The sequence below is a fragment of the Hypomesus transpacificus genome, chromosome 3 (genome assembly GCF_021917145.1).
Source record: "Hypomesus transpacificus isolate Combined female chromosome 3, fHypTra1, whole genome shotgun sequence".
In the NCBI taxonomy this organism is placed as follows: Eukaryota; Metazoa; Chordata; class Actinopteri; order Osmeriformes; family Osmeridae; genus Hypomesus; species Hypomesus transpacificus.
The window spans coordinates 334,954-352,779 of NC_061062.1; the positions used below are offsets into that span (position 1 = coordinate 334,954).

The 17,826-nt window shown below is 51.0% G+C and overlaps 2 protein-coding genes across 2 annotated transcripts in view; one reads left to right on the forward strand and one right to left on the reverse strand.

The window, feature by feature from the left end:
• Positions 1–22: 22 nt before the first annotated feature.
• On the reverse strand, positions 23–15,234 carry LOC124488530 (TOG array regulator of axonemal microtubules protein 1). Its single transcript, XM_047051183.1, has 24 exons — positions 14,616–15,234; positions 12,766–14,056; positions 10,927–10,993; positions 9,143–9,262; positions 8,741–8,989; positions 8,287–8,639; positions 7,633–7,932; positions 7,219–7,442; positions 6,891–6,985; positions 6,450–6,587; positions 6,225–6,290; positions 5,563–5,717; positions 5,350–5,431; positions 5,065–5,265; positions 4,589–4,706; positions 3,763–3,868; positions 3,343–3,578; positions 2,819–2,986; positions 2,510–2,636; positions 2,255–2,364; positions 1,945–2,122; positions 1,552–1,771; positions 1,371–1,457; positions 23–1,259 (listed from the first exon to the last, which is right to left on the reverse strand). Exons 2-24 carry the CDS (start codon positions 13,789–13,791, stop codon positions 1,009–1,011), a joined length of 4,677 nt encoding a protein of 1,558 aa, XP_046907139.1. The 5' UTR covers positions 13,792–14,056; positions 14,616–15,234; the 3' UTR covers positions 23–1,008.
• A 590-nt stretch (positions 15,235–15,824) lies between these two features.
• The window catches only part of LOC124489681 (kelch-like protein 28), a 4,125-nt gene continuing 2,123 nt past the window's right edge, over positions 15,825–17,826 (forward strand). Inside the window, exons 1-3 of the mRNA XM_047052056.1 lie at positions 15,825–15,923; positions 16,789–17,049; positions 17,173–17,810. Coding sequence (XP_046908012.1) covers positions 16,789–17,049; positions 17,173–17,810 — 899 coding nt within the window. The 5' untranslated portion in view covers positions 15,825–15,923. The remainder of the gene's footprint in view (positions 15,924–16,788; positions 17,050–17,172; positions 17,811–17,826) is intronic.

Here is a 17,826-nt window from a genome sequence, read left to right on the forward strand (position 1 = left end):
AAATAAGCCAACTGGAAACATGTTTACAGAAATAAAACAATTTATTTATATAGCAATATGTCTTGTTAACTCATTAACAAACAAGTTAATATAATTTAACAATAGAATAGTGAAAGGCTACTTTGAAGACTGGCACTATACTGAAACCAAAGGGAGAGATGTGGGCTTGTGGTCCTGTATCGATGGTTAGTGTAAAGCTGAACATGTCTAACCCACCCACGACTGGTTTAAACCCCAAAGCTGGTTTAGGCATCTTAGTACATATAGATTTCTTAAAAAATATAAATATTGTTTTTTGATCCTGTCAGTACCCTTTGGTCATGCAAAAGAAAACAACTAGGACAATAGTAACTCACCACACCAACACATGATACAGTAGAAATGTCCAAAAATACACAATATATACATTATATACTGTAACATTTCACAGTACAGCACACCGATAACATTAGGGTAATACTGGGAAATTACACTTGATACCTGTGTTTTGTAGAATCGTCACTAATCTTCACTCTTACAAATCTCAAAAACAAGCGTAGATAAGACATTTAGAAGTAGCAGATGACATAAAACAGCGTATCTCAGGTTGTTTACGTCTTTTTGTGCATTTAAATATTACATTCTGCAAGGTTTTCTCTGATTGGTCTACAGTACGTGTGAGATTACTCAACGAAAAGGAACGGTGCCAGTCATAGGACGACACATCCAGCATCATCAGGCTGTCATGATGGTGAGCAACGCGTTCAAAGTGCAAAGAGAGCAGGTGGAGTGGGATGGTGAGACCTGATGCTAACAGCTGTTTCTGTGAGAGGTGCTTCATTAGAAAACATATATATGAGAGAGATGAGAGATGATTTAAGGGCTCTCATCTTTAAGGACGTAACATTTTCTGTAACGATAAAAGTGCAGGCACTAGTAGAAATGTCGTACATCTCTGTCTTCAAGTAAGGTCAATGTTGTTGTCCAGGTTTGGTTTGTGTGTTGGATCTAAAGCAGGAAGCGGGCGGGTCATGGAAGGCTCCGGAGCAGCTCGTTGAGGCTGGTGTGGATGTTGGCAGGCTGAGCGGCAGCCAGGTCCACCAGGCTGGGCCCCATGTGGGTGTGGAGAGCCAGACACAGGCTGGCACTGGCCCCCCGCAGGCCCCCCCGGCCCTGGACGCTCCCGCTACCTCCAGGTGAACCCAGGAGGTGCCAGAGCAGAGGCAGCACTCTCTGCTCCACCATCTGGGGCCTGCGGGGATACAGCTCTGCCACCAGGTCTGGGCAGGGGGAAATGGGAACAAAGATGCTGAGGTCAAATAGTAGAATACAGGATGCCATTGTGGCAATAACAGACTGAATGGTGTAAAACAGAGTGGTTGTAAACATACCAGCAACCTTCTCTACAAGATCCACCTTGGCTTTTCCGCTGAGAAACTGGGCCTTGCTGCAGAGCGGCTGCAGCAGAAGACTAGTGTCTGGTAAACATAGGTCAAACGGGGTTAAAGGTCAAAGCTAGTTCTCCATTCAGGCACAGATGAACCCTGACCTTGGTGGAGGAGAGGAACCTACCCAGGTTGAGGGTGAGGGCATGGAGGGCCTCCATGGCAGCGCTGTAGATGGAGCTGTTCCTGGAGTTCAGGTGGTTGTCCACCACGGCTGGGACCAGCAGGTACACCAGGGGGCCCAGGTGCTCCTTCATCAGGGACGAGATCCTGGGTAGAGCCTCCAGAGCATGCAGACACACCTTACTGTTGGACTCCTGTAGGCGAGCCTTGAAGGCATCAAACACCTGGTGGGGAGGGAGGGAGGGTGGGATGGAGAGATGGAGGGGTGGAAGAAGGGAAGGGTATAAGAAAAGAGAGAGGGACTATGCTTGGCCACAGTGAGCTTCAGTTTATACTTGAGTCCTGGTAATAGTCCCTAAACAACATGCAGGCAGGCAGGCCTGGTGGAGGAGCATACTGGGAACATGCTGCTGATGACCAGGGTGGGGTTATGCTCGCAGTCGGACACCAGCTGGTTGATGCCCTTGATGCGTTCTCTGAAGTCCTTGGAAGCCATCAGAGCAGAGATGTTCTTCACGTACTCCATCTTATCTGCTACACTCTGGACCTGGCCTCTCCCGCTGGACTGGCAGTCCCTGAAGGGTAAGGGGGAGGGTTAGGGGCCCCACAGGGTGAGGGGCCCTGCATGGGCCCCAGAGATGAGACAACAGATCAAGACAACAGAGAGCAGGGGGACAGGGCGGAGGGCAGGGTTGGGGTTTTCCTACCGTGTGAGCAGGGGTTCCCTGGTGAGAGACGAGGCTCTGACCGTCCCACTGCCCGGTAGCGAGCGCCGGCCCCTGGCTGAGGGCGTGTCCTGGGGCATCTCTCCCAGACCCTGCACAGACCACAACACCCAGATAACTCCTCCATGCCTGGAAACCACCTCTCTATTCCTCCTTATAGTGATACGACCATCTCCAAAACCCAGCAGTAACATCCAGGTATCAATATGACTAGGTGCGCAGCCTGGCCCTCCTTACCTTGGTCTTGAGAGTGAACACGGTGTCTCTAACAGCAGCCAAGTCCTTGGCAGGGATGTGTTTCTCCAGCATCTTGTCAAAGTCTCGGTGCGACGACAGGAACAGCAGCATCCGCCGGCCGTAGAACCTGAACACAGCATGCCAGAGACTAAACACAGCATGCCACACAGGCAACATGAACCTGATCACAGCATGCCACACAGGCAACATGCCAGAGACGAGCATGTCAGCACTGGTTTTGAGTAGCTTCCTCTCCTCCTCCCCCGCCCCCTCACCTCCATCGCCCCCTCACCTCCCCCGTCCCCTCACCTAGCCTCCTGAGAGGAGTCCTGGGCCAGCCTGGTGATGGCTGGGAGGACCCGCTCGGTGAGGGACTCGCTCGGCTTCCCTCCAGACAGGATGCGTGTGGCCCCCATCTTCTCCACCAGACTGGTCAGGTGACGGGCGGTGCGGTTCCTCACCACGCCACTCAGGTGCCTGCAGGTCAGAACATCTGTTAGGGAAGAACAGCTCACACAGTCCAGCCCCCTCACACACACACACACACACACCTCACTACAGGTGTTCTCTCTCATCACTCAGCAGGGCTTGATTGAGCTCGCCTGGTGTACTGGAGATGATGCATTAAGCCCAACAATACAAATCCTGTCATTGCCAGAAGCCACATCAGGAAGTCTATTGTCTAGTGACAGTGGTTACTGTAACACTGACATGGAGTTCATGATTGTTGATGGAGTGTGTTCAAATAAACACTGGCCTGTGTGTGTGTGTGTGTGTGAGGTACATACATGGTGTGGTAGCTCTGTGTGTGTGTGTGTGTGTGTGGTCCTGACCCCAGCCCCCCAGCGATCAGGGCGCAGGTACAGCGTGCGGGGGTGCAGTGCTGCACCATGCTGTCCAGGGCAGCGTCCACGTCCTGCCTGATGAAGGCGTTACTCTCCCCGGCCTTCAGCAGCAGCGCCCGGGCCAGCCCCTCCAGCTCCTGGTCCATGCCCCGCTGCAGCTGACACAACAGCTCCCCCACCGCGCCCACCGCCACCCTGGACACCCCTGAACGCAGGTTCTTCACCTGGGGGGGAGGAGGAGAGCAGTATTCACAACATCAGGCCTGGGTTAGGAGGCTCGTTCAGGCCCCTGGGGGGAAGCTAGGGGACAGGGATCTACTGGGGAACATTCTCTTCATGAGCAGAAATCAGGACATAACCACAGGAGTGTGAGGAGCACTGGAGAACAGACAGGAAGTGGGGTCGTACTTCCTGGATGAGGGCCACACAGACGTCGTGGAGATGCCCCAGCAGCACGCCAGGATGGAACAGTGCCAGGCTCCTCACCATGGCCACACCCTCAATCTTCTTCTCCCTGTTACAAGACATCAACACATGGATATGAAGGATCCAGCCATCCTGATCTCTCTGCTGACTGGTGCAGGGTGTCTCTGCTGACTGCTGCAGGGTGTGTCTCTGTGCTGACTGGTGCAGGCTGTGTCTCTGCTGACTGGTGCAGGCTGTGTCTCTGCTGACTGGTGCAGGCTGTGTCTCTGTGCTGACTGGTGCAGGCTGTGTCTCTGTGCTGACTGGTGCAGGCTGTGTCTCTGTGCTGACTGGTGCAGTGTCTCTGTGCTGACTGGTGCAGGCTGTGTCTCTGTACTGACTGGTGCAGGCTGTGTCTCTGCTGACTGGTGCAGTGTGTCTCTGTGCTGACTGGTGCAGTGTGTCTCTGTGCTGACTGGTGCAGTGTGTCTCTGTGCTGACTGGTGCAGGCTGTGTCTCTGCTGACTGGTGCAGTGTGTCTCTGTGCTGACTGGTGCAGGCTGTGTCTCTGCTGACTGGTGCAGGCTGTGTCTCTGCTGACTGGTGCAGTGTGTCTCTGTGCTGACTGGTGCAGGCTGTGTCTGTGCTGACTGGTGCAGGCTGTGTCTCTGTGCTGACTGGTGCAGTGTGTCTCTGTGCTGACTGGTGCAGAGTGTGTGTCTCTGTGCTGACTGGTGCAGGGTGTGTGTCTCTGTGCTGACTGGTGCAGTGTGTCTCTGCTGACTGGTGCAGGCTGTGTCTCTGCTGACTGGTGCAGGCTGTATCTCACCAGTCCTCCAGGTTCAGCAGTCTGAAGCTCTGGGCCAGAGCCTGCTCAGGCTTGGAGAAGGGACGTGGCTGCTGAACTGCATCTCTCTTCTGCCCCAAGCTGCCTGCAGAGAGCTCGTCTGGAGACGTCATACACACACACACACACACACACACCTCTATTAGTTAAGTGAAAATAAAAAGCTAGAAAATACAGAAAGCTGTTTATGTGTGGGTGGAGGCGAATTAAACCCACGCTGTCATAACAGGAGAGACGCAGATTAGCCCTGGAGAATACCTCATTTAACCAGGCTCCGCTGGCTGTAATGGACTAATGACTGAAGCCGAGTGCTTTAAAAACAGCCTGTCTGGTCTATTCTATTCAAACTGCAGGGCAGCATGGTTAGACTTAAGAGAAACAGGGAGGGTGAGTAGAGGGTGGAGGAGGGAGAGAGGGTGGAAGAAGGGGTGGAGGAGGGAGATGGTAGCTCTACTGACCAGAGCTGTGTGACAGAGAGGGGCGTGTAGTGCTGAGGCTGGGGCCTCTTCTCAGGCGAGGCAGGGCTCGGGGGTTAGGTGGTGCCTCGGGGGGGCTGGGCTTGAGGGGGGGGCTCTGGGACCCCCGGGGGCTGGTGGGGGGGGAATCAGGGGACGAATCTGTCTGGATGGGGGCCAGCGTTTCATCGTTCAGCTGCAGATCTATGGAGACAGGAAGGTTACTGCTGGGGAGACGAGCACACTGCTGGCCAGAGAACACCAGGAGGCACCAGGCTGAGATGGTACCTGTGCTTAGGGCTGAGTCCAGGGCCTCCGTGGCCCCTGGCTGGGCCTGAGGCAGGGCATCCCTGGAGGCCCCCGTCTTCTCCTGAACAGTAAAACACACACAGACCAGAACAGTCTACTCAGACTGAGCCCTGTACAAACACTAGCTGATGAGGACTGTGTGACGTGCAAGGCCTGAGGGGATGTTTCAGAGAGGATGTTCCTCTGGCTGACCTTGGTGTCCTCTGTGTCTAGGTGACTCCCAGACACCACCAGGCCATGCATCCCATCGTGAGGCACCCCAACAGGGAGCTGGCCAGGGAGCCGGTCTCCCTGCGCTGCTGTCACAGCCACAGCTGGCTGGCTGCCGCCTGAAGGCCCAAACACACCTGGGGACGAGACACAGACACGGCTAGCCCAACACTCTCACTCCCCTAGCCAGCAGGCCTGGTGATCTGTCCTGGATGGGTGCTGTGTGTTGACACAAGGCCACAGTGTTATCTGAGCACTGGTCCACACTCTGACATGACCATGTCTTTACTCAGCCAGGTCATGGGTGGTTAAACCAGAGCAAAGTGACCAGAGCACTGTGACCAGAACACAGTGACCAGAGCACAGTGACCAGAACACAGTGACCAGAGCACAGTGACCAGAACACAGTGACCAGAGCACAGTGACCAGAGCACAGTGACCAGAACACAGTCACCAGAGCACAGTGACCAGAGCACAGTGACCAGAACACAGTGACCAGAGCACAGTGACCAGAACACAGTGACCAGAGCACAGTGACCAGAGCACAGTGACCAGAGGACAGTGACCAGAACACAGGGCAGCATGGATCCCAGCACAGAGACACCCTGTTGAGGAGCGCTCCTAACTGAGCAGCAGGAACTAACCTCGACCCACCACACCTTCACACATGTCAGAAGCAGGGGACGTTCTGGAGCTGAAGCTCTGGGAACCTGAGGAAGAACAACTGCAGGTGAACGAGGAAGCAGAGTCCATCTGAGAGAAAGACACACACAAAGAGAGAGAGAGACAGAGAAAGAGACAGAGAGACACACAGAAAGAAGGACAGGGAAAACTCAATGAAAACTGCAGTTCTGAGGGTGCAGACTCACCTTTGGCTGGCCGCAAAGCTCTGATTGGCTCTCTGCCGGTGGGTCTGTGAGGAGGGGGGGAGGGCTCTTCTCCTGAGTATGGAACTCTCTGACCAATCACACTGACCGCAGCTGAGACTCTATCTTGGGGTGGCAAGGCTGCAACAACAGCAGGACTGAGTGGCCCTGAGCACGTACCAGGGTCAAACCTTGTCCAACCACAGTGGTCAGACTCACACATTTACATTTAGTCATTTAGCAGACGCTCTTATCCAGAGCAACTTACAGTGAGTACAGGGACATTCTCCCCAAGGCAAGTAGGGTGAAGTGCCTTGCCCAAGGACACAACATCATTTGGCATGGCCGGGAATCGAACCAACAACATTCTGATTAATAGCCCGACTCCCTAACCGCTCAGCCATCTGACACAGTACTTTACACTGGAAGTGTGTACAAGTGTACCTTGAAGGCAGCTGAAGTCCATTGACACGGAAGACCTCAGTTTTGCAGAAGGCACTCTGGCCATGCGCGGCTTGGAGGAGGCAGAGTTCCCAGGGCTGGGGAGATGGGAGGGAGAATGAGCCTCCTGCTTCTCTCTCAGGGAGAGCCCAAGTACTCTCTAGCCAAGTGACTCGAGCTTTATTAGTCATGACACCATCTTAGCATGAATTTGTGGAAAAGTACAAACCACCCCCCAGATAAAAACACCCCCCACTGTCACAAGATGATTATAACTTGAACTCTTGAGAAAAGATCCGATGTGGTTGAAGCGGGCGTGTGGGTGACCGACCTGGTCCTGCTGCCTCCGAGGCTGGAGAGGGGCGGTGAGTAGAGGCTGGAGAGACTACTCTCGCTGGCGGGGCTGGCCCCTGTGGGGGAGGCCCGGGGCGGGGACTCCACTCCCAGGTCCAGCCTCATGGCCGAGTCAGGGCTGTCTGGGTCAGAGCTGCTCACGCTCACCTTGGCCCGCTTCTTAGCTGCGCTGCAGCGCAGGGAGCGTAATGAGTTCAGCATCTGAAACACATCCACATGAGACAGAAGAGTCAGGGTAGAAAGAGACACTGAGGGAGAGACAGAGGGAGAGAAGGGGGGGGGGGGAGAGAGAAAGAGGGAGGCCCTGCATGTGGGGGCACTGTATCAACAACATCACTAATGGCAGCTGGATCTAAGGATGTTTTAAATGTGGAATCAGAACAGTCCTGACCTCCTGTCTGTCCAGGGACTCATCCTCTGGCTCCTGCAGGCCCAGCTGGGACAGCTCCTGCAGCAGGCTTCTCTCCTGCTGGCCCCCCGGGGGAGGGTGGGGAATCTGGCCGTTCTGGGGCTGGAGCGGGTCTCTCTGGGGCTGGAGCAGGTCTCTCTGGGGCTGGAGCGGGTCTCTCTGGGGCTGGAGTGGGTCTCTCTGGGGCTGGAGTGGGTCTCTCTGGGGCTGGAGCGGGTCTCTCTGGGGCTGGAGCAGGTCTCTCTGGGGCTGGAGGGGGTCTCTCTGGGGCTGGAGTGGGTCTCTCTGGGGCTGGAGTGGGTCTCTCTGGGGCTGGAGTGGGTCTCTTTGGGGCTGGAGTGGGTCTCTTTGGGGCTGGAGGGGGTCTCTCTGGGGCTGGAGTGGGTCTCTGAGGGGCTGGAGTGGGTCTCTGAGGGGCTGGAGTGGGTCTCTGAGGGGCTGGAGTGGGTCTCTCTGGGGCTGGAGTGGGTCTCTGAGGGGCTGGAGTGGGTCTCTCTGGGGCTGGAGTGGGTCTCTTTGGGGCTGGAGCAGGTCTCTCTGGGGCTGGAGTGGGTCTCTTTGGGGCTGGAGGGGGTCTCTGAGGGGCTGGAGTGGGTCTCTCTGGGGCTGGAGCAGGTCTCTGAGGGGCTGGAGTGGGTCTCTGAGGGGCTGGAGTGGGTCTCTGAGGGGCTGGAGGGGGTCTCTTTGGGGCTGGAGTGGGTCTCTGAGGGGCTGGAGTGGGTCTCTGAGGGGCTGGAGTGGGTCTCTGAGGGGCTGGAGTGGGTCTCTGAGGGGCTGGAGTGGGTCTCTTTGGGGCTGGAGTGGGTCTCTTTGGGGCTGGAGTGGGTCTCTCTGGGGCTGGAGTGGGTCTCTGAGGGCGGGGCTGGCTGGAGTCACAGGCAGAGCAAGCCGTGTGCTGCTGAGTGCCCGGCGGAAGCAGGAAGTGCTGGAAGAGGAGCTCACCAGAGACGCACGCAGCGGGCAGGGAGAGCTGCTGGAGCTGGCTTCAGCTGGAACACATGCACAGGTTCAGCACACACACACACACACCTCCTCACACATACACACCTCCTCAGAGCGCTAGGCTAGCGGGCCGAGGGCCCATGCTAACCTGAGGAGTGTGTCCACGAGCTGGGCTCTCTGCAGAGCGGGCTACTGTCCCTCTTGTTAGGCCAGGTGTTGGACATGGACACAGAGGACTCCACCCTGCGGGGCGGGGTGGGGGAGGAGCCCCCTGCGGTGAGGTACGCCAGCGGGTAGCAGGGCAGCAAGAAGGAGCCCTGGGCAGGGGGGTTGGAGGGCAGCGAGAAGGTTCGCTCCACACTAGGGTTTCCCGACAGGAGACGGCCTCTGGTGGCCACTACAACACAACAGCAGTCACCTTCACAAGCTCCATCAAGATGCACAGAAGCAGGTGTGTTTGAAGTGGGTTTAAACCCAGTCACACCCTCATACTAAGCCTCCAACACAGGTCATTCCCATGTTAGTTACATGTTCTAACTGGACTACTCACCTCCATCTGTGGCAGAGAAGTTTGTAGATTTAAAAATGTCCGTATCAGAATCCAAGCTTCCACTCCTCCTCAGTCTGGTCACCGGCTCTCGTCTCCTGGAGGACGGGGGCTCTGCAGAACCTGAACACACCACACCTCCTGAACACCTCCTGCACACCTCCTGAACACCTCCTGAACACCCCACACCTTCTGAACACCTCCTGCACACCTCCTGAACACCCCACACCTCCTGAACACCTCCTGAACAACTCCTGAACACCTCCTGAACACCTCCTGAACACCTCCTGCACACCTCCTGAACACCTCCTGAACACCCCACACCTTCTGAACACCTCCTGCACACCTCCTGAACACCCCACACCTCCTGAACACCTCCTGCACACCTCCTGAACACCTCCTGAACACCTCCTGAACACCTCCTGCACACCTCCTGAACACCTCCTGAACACCTCCTGCACACCTCCTGAACACCTCCTGAACACCTCCTGCACACCTCCTGAACACCTCCTGAACACCTCCTGAACAACTCCTGAACACCCCACACTTCCTGAACACCTCCTGAACACCTCCTGCACACCTCCTGAACACCTCCTGAACACCCCACACCTCCTGCACACCTCCTGAACACCCCACACCTCCTGAACACCTCCTGAACACCTCCTGAACACCCCACACCTCCTGAACACCTCCTGAACACCTCCTGAACACCCCACACCTCCTGCACACCTCCTGAACACCCCACACCTCCTGAACACCTCCTGAACACCTCCTGAACACCCCACACCTCCTGCACACCTCCTGAACACCCCACACCTCCTGAACACCTCCTGAACACCTCCTGAACACCCCACACCTTCTGAACACCTCCTGAACACCCCACACCTCCTGAACACCTCCTGAACACCCCACACCTCCTGAACACCTCTGCACACCTCCTGCACACCTCCTGAACACCCCACACCTCCTGAACACCTCCTGAACACCTCCTGAACACCTCCCGAACACCTCCTGAACACCTCCTGCACAGCTTGGCTGACCACCCGCAGTGGACTTGGTAACAGTCATACGTCCCATTAGGCTGACTGAACACACAGGTCAGGCTGGTTAACCTGATATAAGACGTTTACTGTAAGCTACTCCAAGTTTGCTGACAATTGTTCTGGTCTAGATACCTTTGACAAGTTTCCATTTACAAATCAGAGTTCAATCACAAGGGAAAATTAGAATTTGTGTACAACTTGTGCAGCCGTTTTTTGTTCGTACTGGGGAGTAAACTTATCTGGCAAATTCTACAGGCTGCTGTCGCGAAAAAACAAGAAAAAACAAGTCAAGTTCAGTCTTGCCTTATCTTGCATGGGGGGAGGGGGGGGGGGGGTTCCTCATACTCAGTTTGTGCATGGTTGCTACTTTACATGATTCAACAAAGCAGCCCACCTTGTTACCATGACTACTATAGTAGCATTAAACTATTAATACACCTGTTAAAATAAAATTGTTACAGAGACTATTAGCGTGGGACTAAAAAGGCAGCAGGCCAGAGAGAGGCAGCAGGCCAAAGAGAGAGGCAGCAGGCCAGAGAGAGGCAGCAGGCCAGAGAGAGAGGCAGCAGGCCAGAGAGAGAGAGGCAGCAGCTCATCTGGAGTCTGTGCGTGCAGAGCAGTAGCATGGCTTGACAGAGGCATGCTAATCCAATTCAGCAGATCTTATTTAGCACCTGGCTAACTCGATGGTTTGTGTGCTCCTGATGCATCCATGTAAAGAGCAGAGAGAGGAGGGTCACCTACCAAAGCTGGGAACATAAGTCTCTGGGCTCAGCTTTCTGGTCAGGGACAGCCCATCTTCACGGATGACCTGAGAGGGGAGAGGAGGTCACGGCAGGATGATTAGCATCTTAGAATACAAAAAGAAAAGGTTGAGTTCAAATGACAAAACGTGACCAACAGGAGAACTGAGGAAGAGTTTAATATGGATCTACTGAGGTAGTTTCAGCAGGATTCTATCATACTCAGGTAGTTTCAGCAGGATTTTATCATACTCAGGTAGTTTCAGCAGGATTCTATCATACTCAGGAAGTTTCAGCAGGATTCTATCATATTCAGGTAGTTTTAGTAGGATTCTATCATACTCAGGTAGTTTTAGTAGGATTCTATCATATTCAGGTAGTTTTAGCAGGATTCTATCATATTCAGGTAGTTTTAGTAGGATTCTATCATACTCAGGTAGTTTTAGCAGGATTCTATCATACTCAGGTAGTTTTAGTAGGATTCTATCATACTCAGGTAGTTTTAGTAGGATTCTATCATACTCAGGTAGTTTTCTACCAGCGTAGGCAGACACACCTCAGGCAGGTGCAGCCTACATGTTTTCCTGTAAAAATGTAACCATGGCACCAATGCACTGTACAATCAATAAGTGACAAACATCTTTCCAACCCTCAGTTTCTCTGGCAGCTTCCATTGTGATACACCAGGGGTTGTAATCAACACAAGAGCATTAAATAGTTCCAATCGTTTCCAGCTGTATTAGGCCTTATGATGTGATCTGTTCTCCGATTATGTTTCACGCCCTCAGAGTACAAGTGTGTGGACGTGGGGTTGCTGGGATACAGGGCACTGGTGTAAACAGAACCATTCACTAGAAGATTCATACACTCTTTTACATACGCACCTTTTATTGTGTTCCTCCTAAACATGTTGCATTGCTTATTTCCTGGGAGATTAATCAAATATGCCTCCTCCATGAACAGCTGTGTTTGAAGTCAGACTTTTTATTCTAAGGTCTTAAGGGTAGAGAATTAGTATTATTACTTAATTACATCTGGGCACCTGAAGGTTTGCGCTGATTGATAATCCCCAACATGAGTTAGGAAATGTTTAACTAATGGGGGCTTGGTTAACGAGCTTTCCATCAAACGAAGCCCAAATGATTCTTACAAATGTGACAAGCCTGCTAGTTTCAAACCTTCTGCAATCGGGACACTGACGACTCCTGGTTGTGGAACAACAAATCAATGGAAAGACACAGTCCTTGATGTGGTATACTAGGTGAATTCAAAGTCAATAGGATACATTTTCAGACCACAAGCCAAGTCAATCAGTGACTGACAAAGCGTTGATAGTTGCTTCATACTTGCATTTCAAAGTCAACTAAAGGGCAAAATCTGCATTAGCTTCCTGAGGCTGTGGCTCTTCTCTATCTGTGCCCTCCTATATGAAGCATTACAACAGGGGCAGTTTAGGCACGGGCCGACCGGGCAGCCGCCCGGGGCGCCACCAAGTCAGGGGCGGCAATTTAAGCCGAGAGGGGCAGTTTTTTCTGCAATTTGTGTTTTTGGCCCTCTGCCCTCGCCCTCTGCTGGCCCCAAAAAAGTTTTGCGATTCTGTTTGTGCCATTCGTTTCAGGCGGCCGGCGGGGTAGGGGGTTTAAGTGAAAAACTCGCCAAGGGGCACCAAAAGTGCTAGGACCACCACTGCATTAAAACACAAACATTCAATCAAAAATAAGTGACTCATAGGACATTTCTTCGCATCTCAATCACATGCTTTCTGTTATAAAATAGGCTTCTTATTAGGAAACTTAAATACTTCCTGTTTGGCAACTAGAAATACTCGTGGATGACCCACCTGCTCCTCGTTCGTCTGGAGGCCCCGGGCTGGCTGGGCGTCCTCTGAGTAGGGGAGACTCGACCTCTCCCAGGGCAGCTTGTTCTTCCCCTTCCCAGCGCTGACGATCCTCCTCTGCAGGGGCAGGTCGTCTGTGAGGGAGCCCAGGCTCCCGTAGCCACACAGCCTGTCAGGGTCTGGCTGCTGTCGGGCACTGCGGGCACTGCCTCCCCGCCCTCCGCTCAGCACCCACTCCAGGTCTGCCCCCGAGCCGCACTGCTGGGACCGTCGTCCAGACCTGGGGACCACAAGGCCGTATTCTACCATCCCTTCAGAGGACAGCTTGGGAAGCAGGTGTCTGGCCCTTCTGGCATGTACAGCGGCCATGAGGCCCTCCACGTCTCCACTGAGCTCAACTCTGTCCACAGCCTTTATCAGGGGCTGCTTTTTCCCTGGGTCAAGGCAACAGTCAAAAACAGCAAACAGCTCGAGGGCTGCATGACGGACCTTCATCTTACTGTCAGCCAGGGAAGGTGCAACTTCAAGACAAAGACTGGGGATATTGAACTCCTTTCTGGGGTGGGTGAGCATAGCAGCCGTGATGATATTGATGACATCTTCTCTGACTCTGGAGTTCTTATGCCTCAAGTGTCCCAGAACAAGGTCCAACACTTTTTGTGGTCCAACACTTCTCATCAACTGGAGAAATACATTCATGTACTCATTCCTGGTGACAGTGCGAGTATCTCCAAGGGTTTTCAGTGCCGCACAAGCTATATGCTTGGAATACTTTTCTACATTGTAATCCAATTTCTTGATAAGAAGGTTTATGACCTGTAAAGTCCCATACAAGACTTTAAAGTTGCTGTCGTCCAGTAGTCTGCGGAGGAAATTGATAAACTCTATAATATTGTCCGAGGGGATTTGCTTCAGGTCCAAGTCCAAGAGAATATGTTTCAGCTCTTCCACCCCATTTGTTCGATTCTGATAGTTTTTTGAGTCCAGGAGCTGTTTGTGTAGCTCCTGGGGTAATAATCCAAATATCATTATTGATTGTTCTTGGGATGTGGTCAAAATCGAGAAATAAAAAATGAAATCCCATTTCTATGAGGGTATTGCTCGTTGCTTAGGCTTCTCATCTTCTATTGGTGGACAGAGGATGCTTTCAAGCACGTTCTATACACTCGATTTGACTGTCACTGCTGGAAAATCAGCACGCAAGAAACCTGGAAGTCTCCTTTAAACGCATTAAACAAGGCTTTGTATATATTCTTCGATTCTTGGCATAAGTGAATGGCGCTCTGCTCACCACCTGAAAGTGTTGAAACAGAAAATAACCATTCGTCATCTTGAACATGCATTGTCTCAATACAATATATAGCTATTCAGATTATACAGCTGCAATAAAAACCGTACTGTGGTTTAGATAGGTCTAGGGGGAAATAACTGCAACCAAACTGCGCAATCTGTAAAACACTTGTAGCTCGCGTCCCTGTACATACCGAAAAAGCAGCGTCATTGGAATGAAGATCAAGCTACCCACAGTATATGTTTAAGTTAGCTCGCTAGCAGTAGGTCAAACATCTTCTATAATTATTCCAAATTGACACGATCACGACAGTGCCAATATAGATGAGTTGTCATAAAACCTGATTGTAACACAACAAACTATGAGCCATCTATGCAATGTTATACGGATCCCAGATATCACCATTCGTAATCTAGCTAGACCGCTAGTCTATTGCTAACGTAATAGAAGATACGATACTTACAGTAGCTAACCAACAACACACGCAACAAGAAGTTAGTTAAAGGACAAATCAGCATAAGGACATTTCTCAAGTGTGATTTTCATGATCTGAAGAGATTACCTTGTTCAGTGCTCTGTGATATGTCGCATGTTTTTTACGACATAAACCTTTAGAAATTCACATCTGTTATATTGAGTGATTGCAAGCGAGTCCTTATCCGTCCAGTAGGTTGCTAACTGGCTTGCTGGAGACTTCTTGCTGCTATAGCTATACTGCAAGTGGCGTCAAAATGGCGAATACATGTCACAAACGGACTGCTTCCATGGTGACGCGAATAATAGACATGGTAGCAGGAAAAGTTGATGGTAAACACATGAAAAGAGATTGTATAAATATTTTTGGAATTAATTATACAATGTTATTTCTTGGTGAACAATAATTACAATGACACACAAAAAAAACACAAAAGAATGAAGCCTAAAACTTTTCGTAAAAGTTACCGAAGCAGCCTACGTTTAAGAAGTTTGTGTTCACTTGTCACACCAGCTTTAGACCAGCAGTTTACATGTAATTGTTTTACGCTCTCCTCCTCTCCTCTTCCTCTTTTCACTATGTGAAAAAAAAGTTGTAAAATTGTGAGAAAAAAATTACACGGTTTGGAAAAATAAGTTTTGAAAGGTTGAATAAATAAATGAAAATAGTGTACTTTTTGGTCGTGTTGTGAACGGAGCCCCCGACGGGACCTGTGAATGTTTTTTAAAGACACTTTCTCGTCTGCACGAGAAACATTCACGTCAGCAAGCGCTGCAGTTTCCGATTAAAAAAGGAACGTGCCACATGCATGAAACTTACTCTGGTTACTCCTAGTTATATAGTTTGCAGCATTGATGAGGGCAATACTATGCTCTACTGTCCTCAATTGTACTTTGCTCTCTATTACTCTGTTTTATGCTTCTCTGTTCTCCTCTCCCTTCTCCACCCTCTCCTTACACTGTGTGTGTGGAAAATAACGTTTCGAAAAAATAAAAAAGTTTCTAAAGGTTGAACAAATATTTTAGAAAAAGTTTGACAACGTTTTTAAAGGTTGAAAATGTATTTTATTTAAAAAGTTTTGCAAAAATACGTTCTCTCCTTTTACTGTGCGTGTGGATTTTTTTTTCAAAGGTTGAATACATATTTTTGAAAATAAATTGTAATAAAAATTTTTTTTCTCAAAAATAATCTCAATCTGAAACACAATGTATGAACCATAGAGTTAGGTATGAACGTCCGTGTTTAAATGGTTAATAGCCTAACCCCGCCCCGGAAGTTGCGCGTTCTCTGTTTTGCTGTTTGTTTTCTTGACAGCCGCTCGGGTTCTGCTGCTGGGCTGAACTTGGCCGCTGCTAAAACCCATCTTCAGAGCGGCACATCGGACGCGCAAGACAGGTCTGTACATTTCTTTATCTGCATATTTTCTTGGATTGTCGGTAGTTTACTCACGTATGCCTATCCATGGCGATATTTATAGCTGAATGTAATTCTATAAGGTATATCTGTCGCTTATTGTGTTTATTTTTAGCAAATTGAACTGGCTCCATTCTGCAGCAGTACTAGTAATGCACTAGGTTACTACAATACATTAGAAAGCTAACCTACCTAGCAAACATGTCCTTGTAATGCAATTTCTTGTTCGGGGCCTGTAGCAAAGCTAGCTAGCTAGCTAACGAAACCTTCGTCAAGAGGTACTATAACGTTTTGCATTTCAGAATGTAAATGTGGAATTAAAAGGTGTGGTTTATGCCGAATAACAAATGTCGTTAGCAAGGCTAGCTAGCTAGGTAATATTAAGTAGCTTGCTAGTAACATAGTAGACTAGCTAGCTACACAACGTCAGCATTCTACTAGTTATCTAGGCTTTCGTTTGGGTTCACCAGTTAATTTCTACGTAAAAACGATTTAAGAAATCTACATAACCTTAATAATTTGTAATACACCGTTCTAGTTAGGTAGATACTTAGCTACACACTAGCATGTAACGTCGTTATTTAGCTAGAGCTACGTTAGCTATCAAAACGAGGCAGCTATGGCTGTTAAGGAGCTGTGTGGTTGCAGATGGTATGCTACCAATAACATGATGAGCCTACTTGTTACAAACCTACAAACTATACAACTTTACTTCAGACAGTAGTTAAGTTGCCGTTATATGCCTAGGTGTTGTCTGAAAGTCTTCGAAACAAGCTTACAACTTACATCATCTGGTTGTGCATTCTTGGATGGCGGTACACCCCTTAACTCGCCTTAACGTTTTCAGATGGACCCGCAGGCTCAGTCCTACATGCTCGCGAGCCTGACGCGGCCCCACTCCGAACAGCTGCTGCAGGGCCTCCAGCTGCTGCGACAGGACCATGAGCTGTGTGACATTGTGCTGCGCGTGGGCGACGCCAAGATCCATGCCCACAAAGTGGTGCTGGCCAGCATCAGCCCCTACTTCAAGGCCATGTTCACAGGCAACCTGTCCGAGAAGGAGACCTCCGAAGTGGAGTTTCAGTGCATTGACGAGGCTGCGCTACAGGTATGGGATGCTAGCAGAGAAATCTTTGTGGTATGTTATGTTTGTGTTGTTGGCTGATCTATGAATCAGATGTAATCCACAAGCTAAGACACACATGCAAAGCCCCTTCTCTTTCTCCCATAGGCCATAGTGGAGTATGCCTACACTGGGACAGTGTTTATCTCCCAGGAGACAGTAGAGTCCCTGTTGCCAGCTGCCAACCTGCTCCAGGTCAAGCTGGTGCTGAAGGAGTGCTGCTCCTTCCTAGAAAGCCAGCTGGACGCTGGGAACTGTATCGGCATCTCCCGCTTTGCAGAGACCTACGGCTGCCATGACCTGTGCCTGGCAGCAACCAAATTCATCTGCCAGAATTTTGAGGAGGTATGCCAGACTGAGGAGTTTTTTGAGCTGACCAGAGCAGAACTGGATGAAATAGTGTCGAACGACTGTCTGAAGGTGGTGACAGAGGAGACTGTGTTTTACGCCCTCGAGTCGTGGATCAAGTATGACGTGACTGAGCGGCAGCAGTACCTGGCTCAGCTGCTGCACTGTGTGCGTCTCCCTCTGCTCAGCGTCAAGTTCCTCACCCGCCTTTATGAGGCTAACCACCTCATCCGTGATGACCACGCGTGCAAGCACCTGCTCAACGAGGCCCTCAAATACCATTTCATGCCTGAACACCGTCTATCCTACCAGACTGTGCTGTCCACTCAGCCGCGCTGCGCCCCCAAAGTGCTCCTTGCCGTAGGAGGCAAGGCTGGACTCTTCGCCACGTTGGAGAGGTATTTAAAATGATCT

What these genes read in the sequence shown, in the direction of transcription:
- LOC124488530 (XM_047051183.1), bottom strand. Translation starts at nt 13,791, where the DNA reads ATGATATTTGGATTATTACCCCAGGAGCTACACAAACAGCTCCTGGAC. An exon ending in CACTCCAGCCCCTCAGAGAC is followed by an intron (nt 7,933 to 8,286) that starts CCACTCCAGCCC and finishes CAGCCCCAGAGA; the next exon opens with GACCCACTCCAGCCCCAGAG. An exon ending in GTGTGGCCCTCATCCAGGAA is followed by an intron (nt 3,579 to 3,762) that starts GTACGACCCCAC and finishes CCTCCCCCCCAG; the next exon opens with GTGAAGAACCTGCGTTCAGG.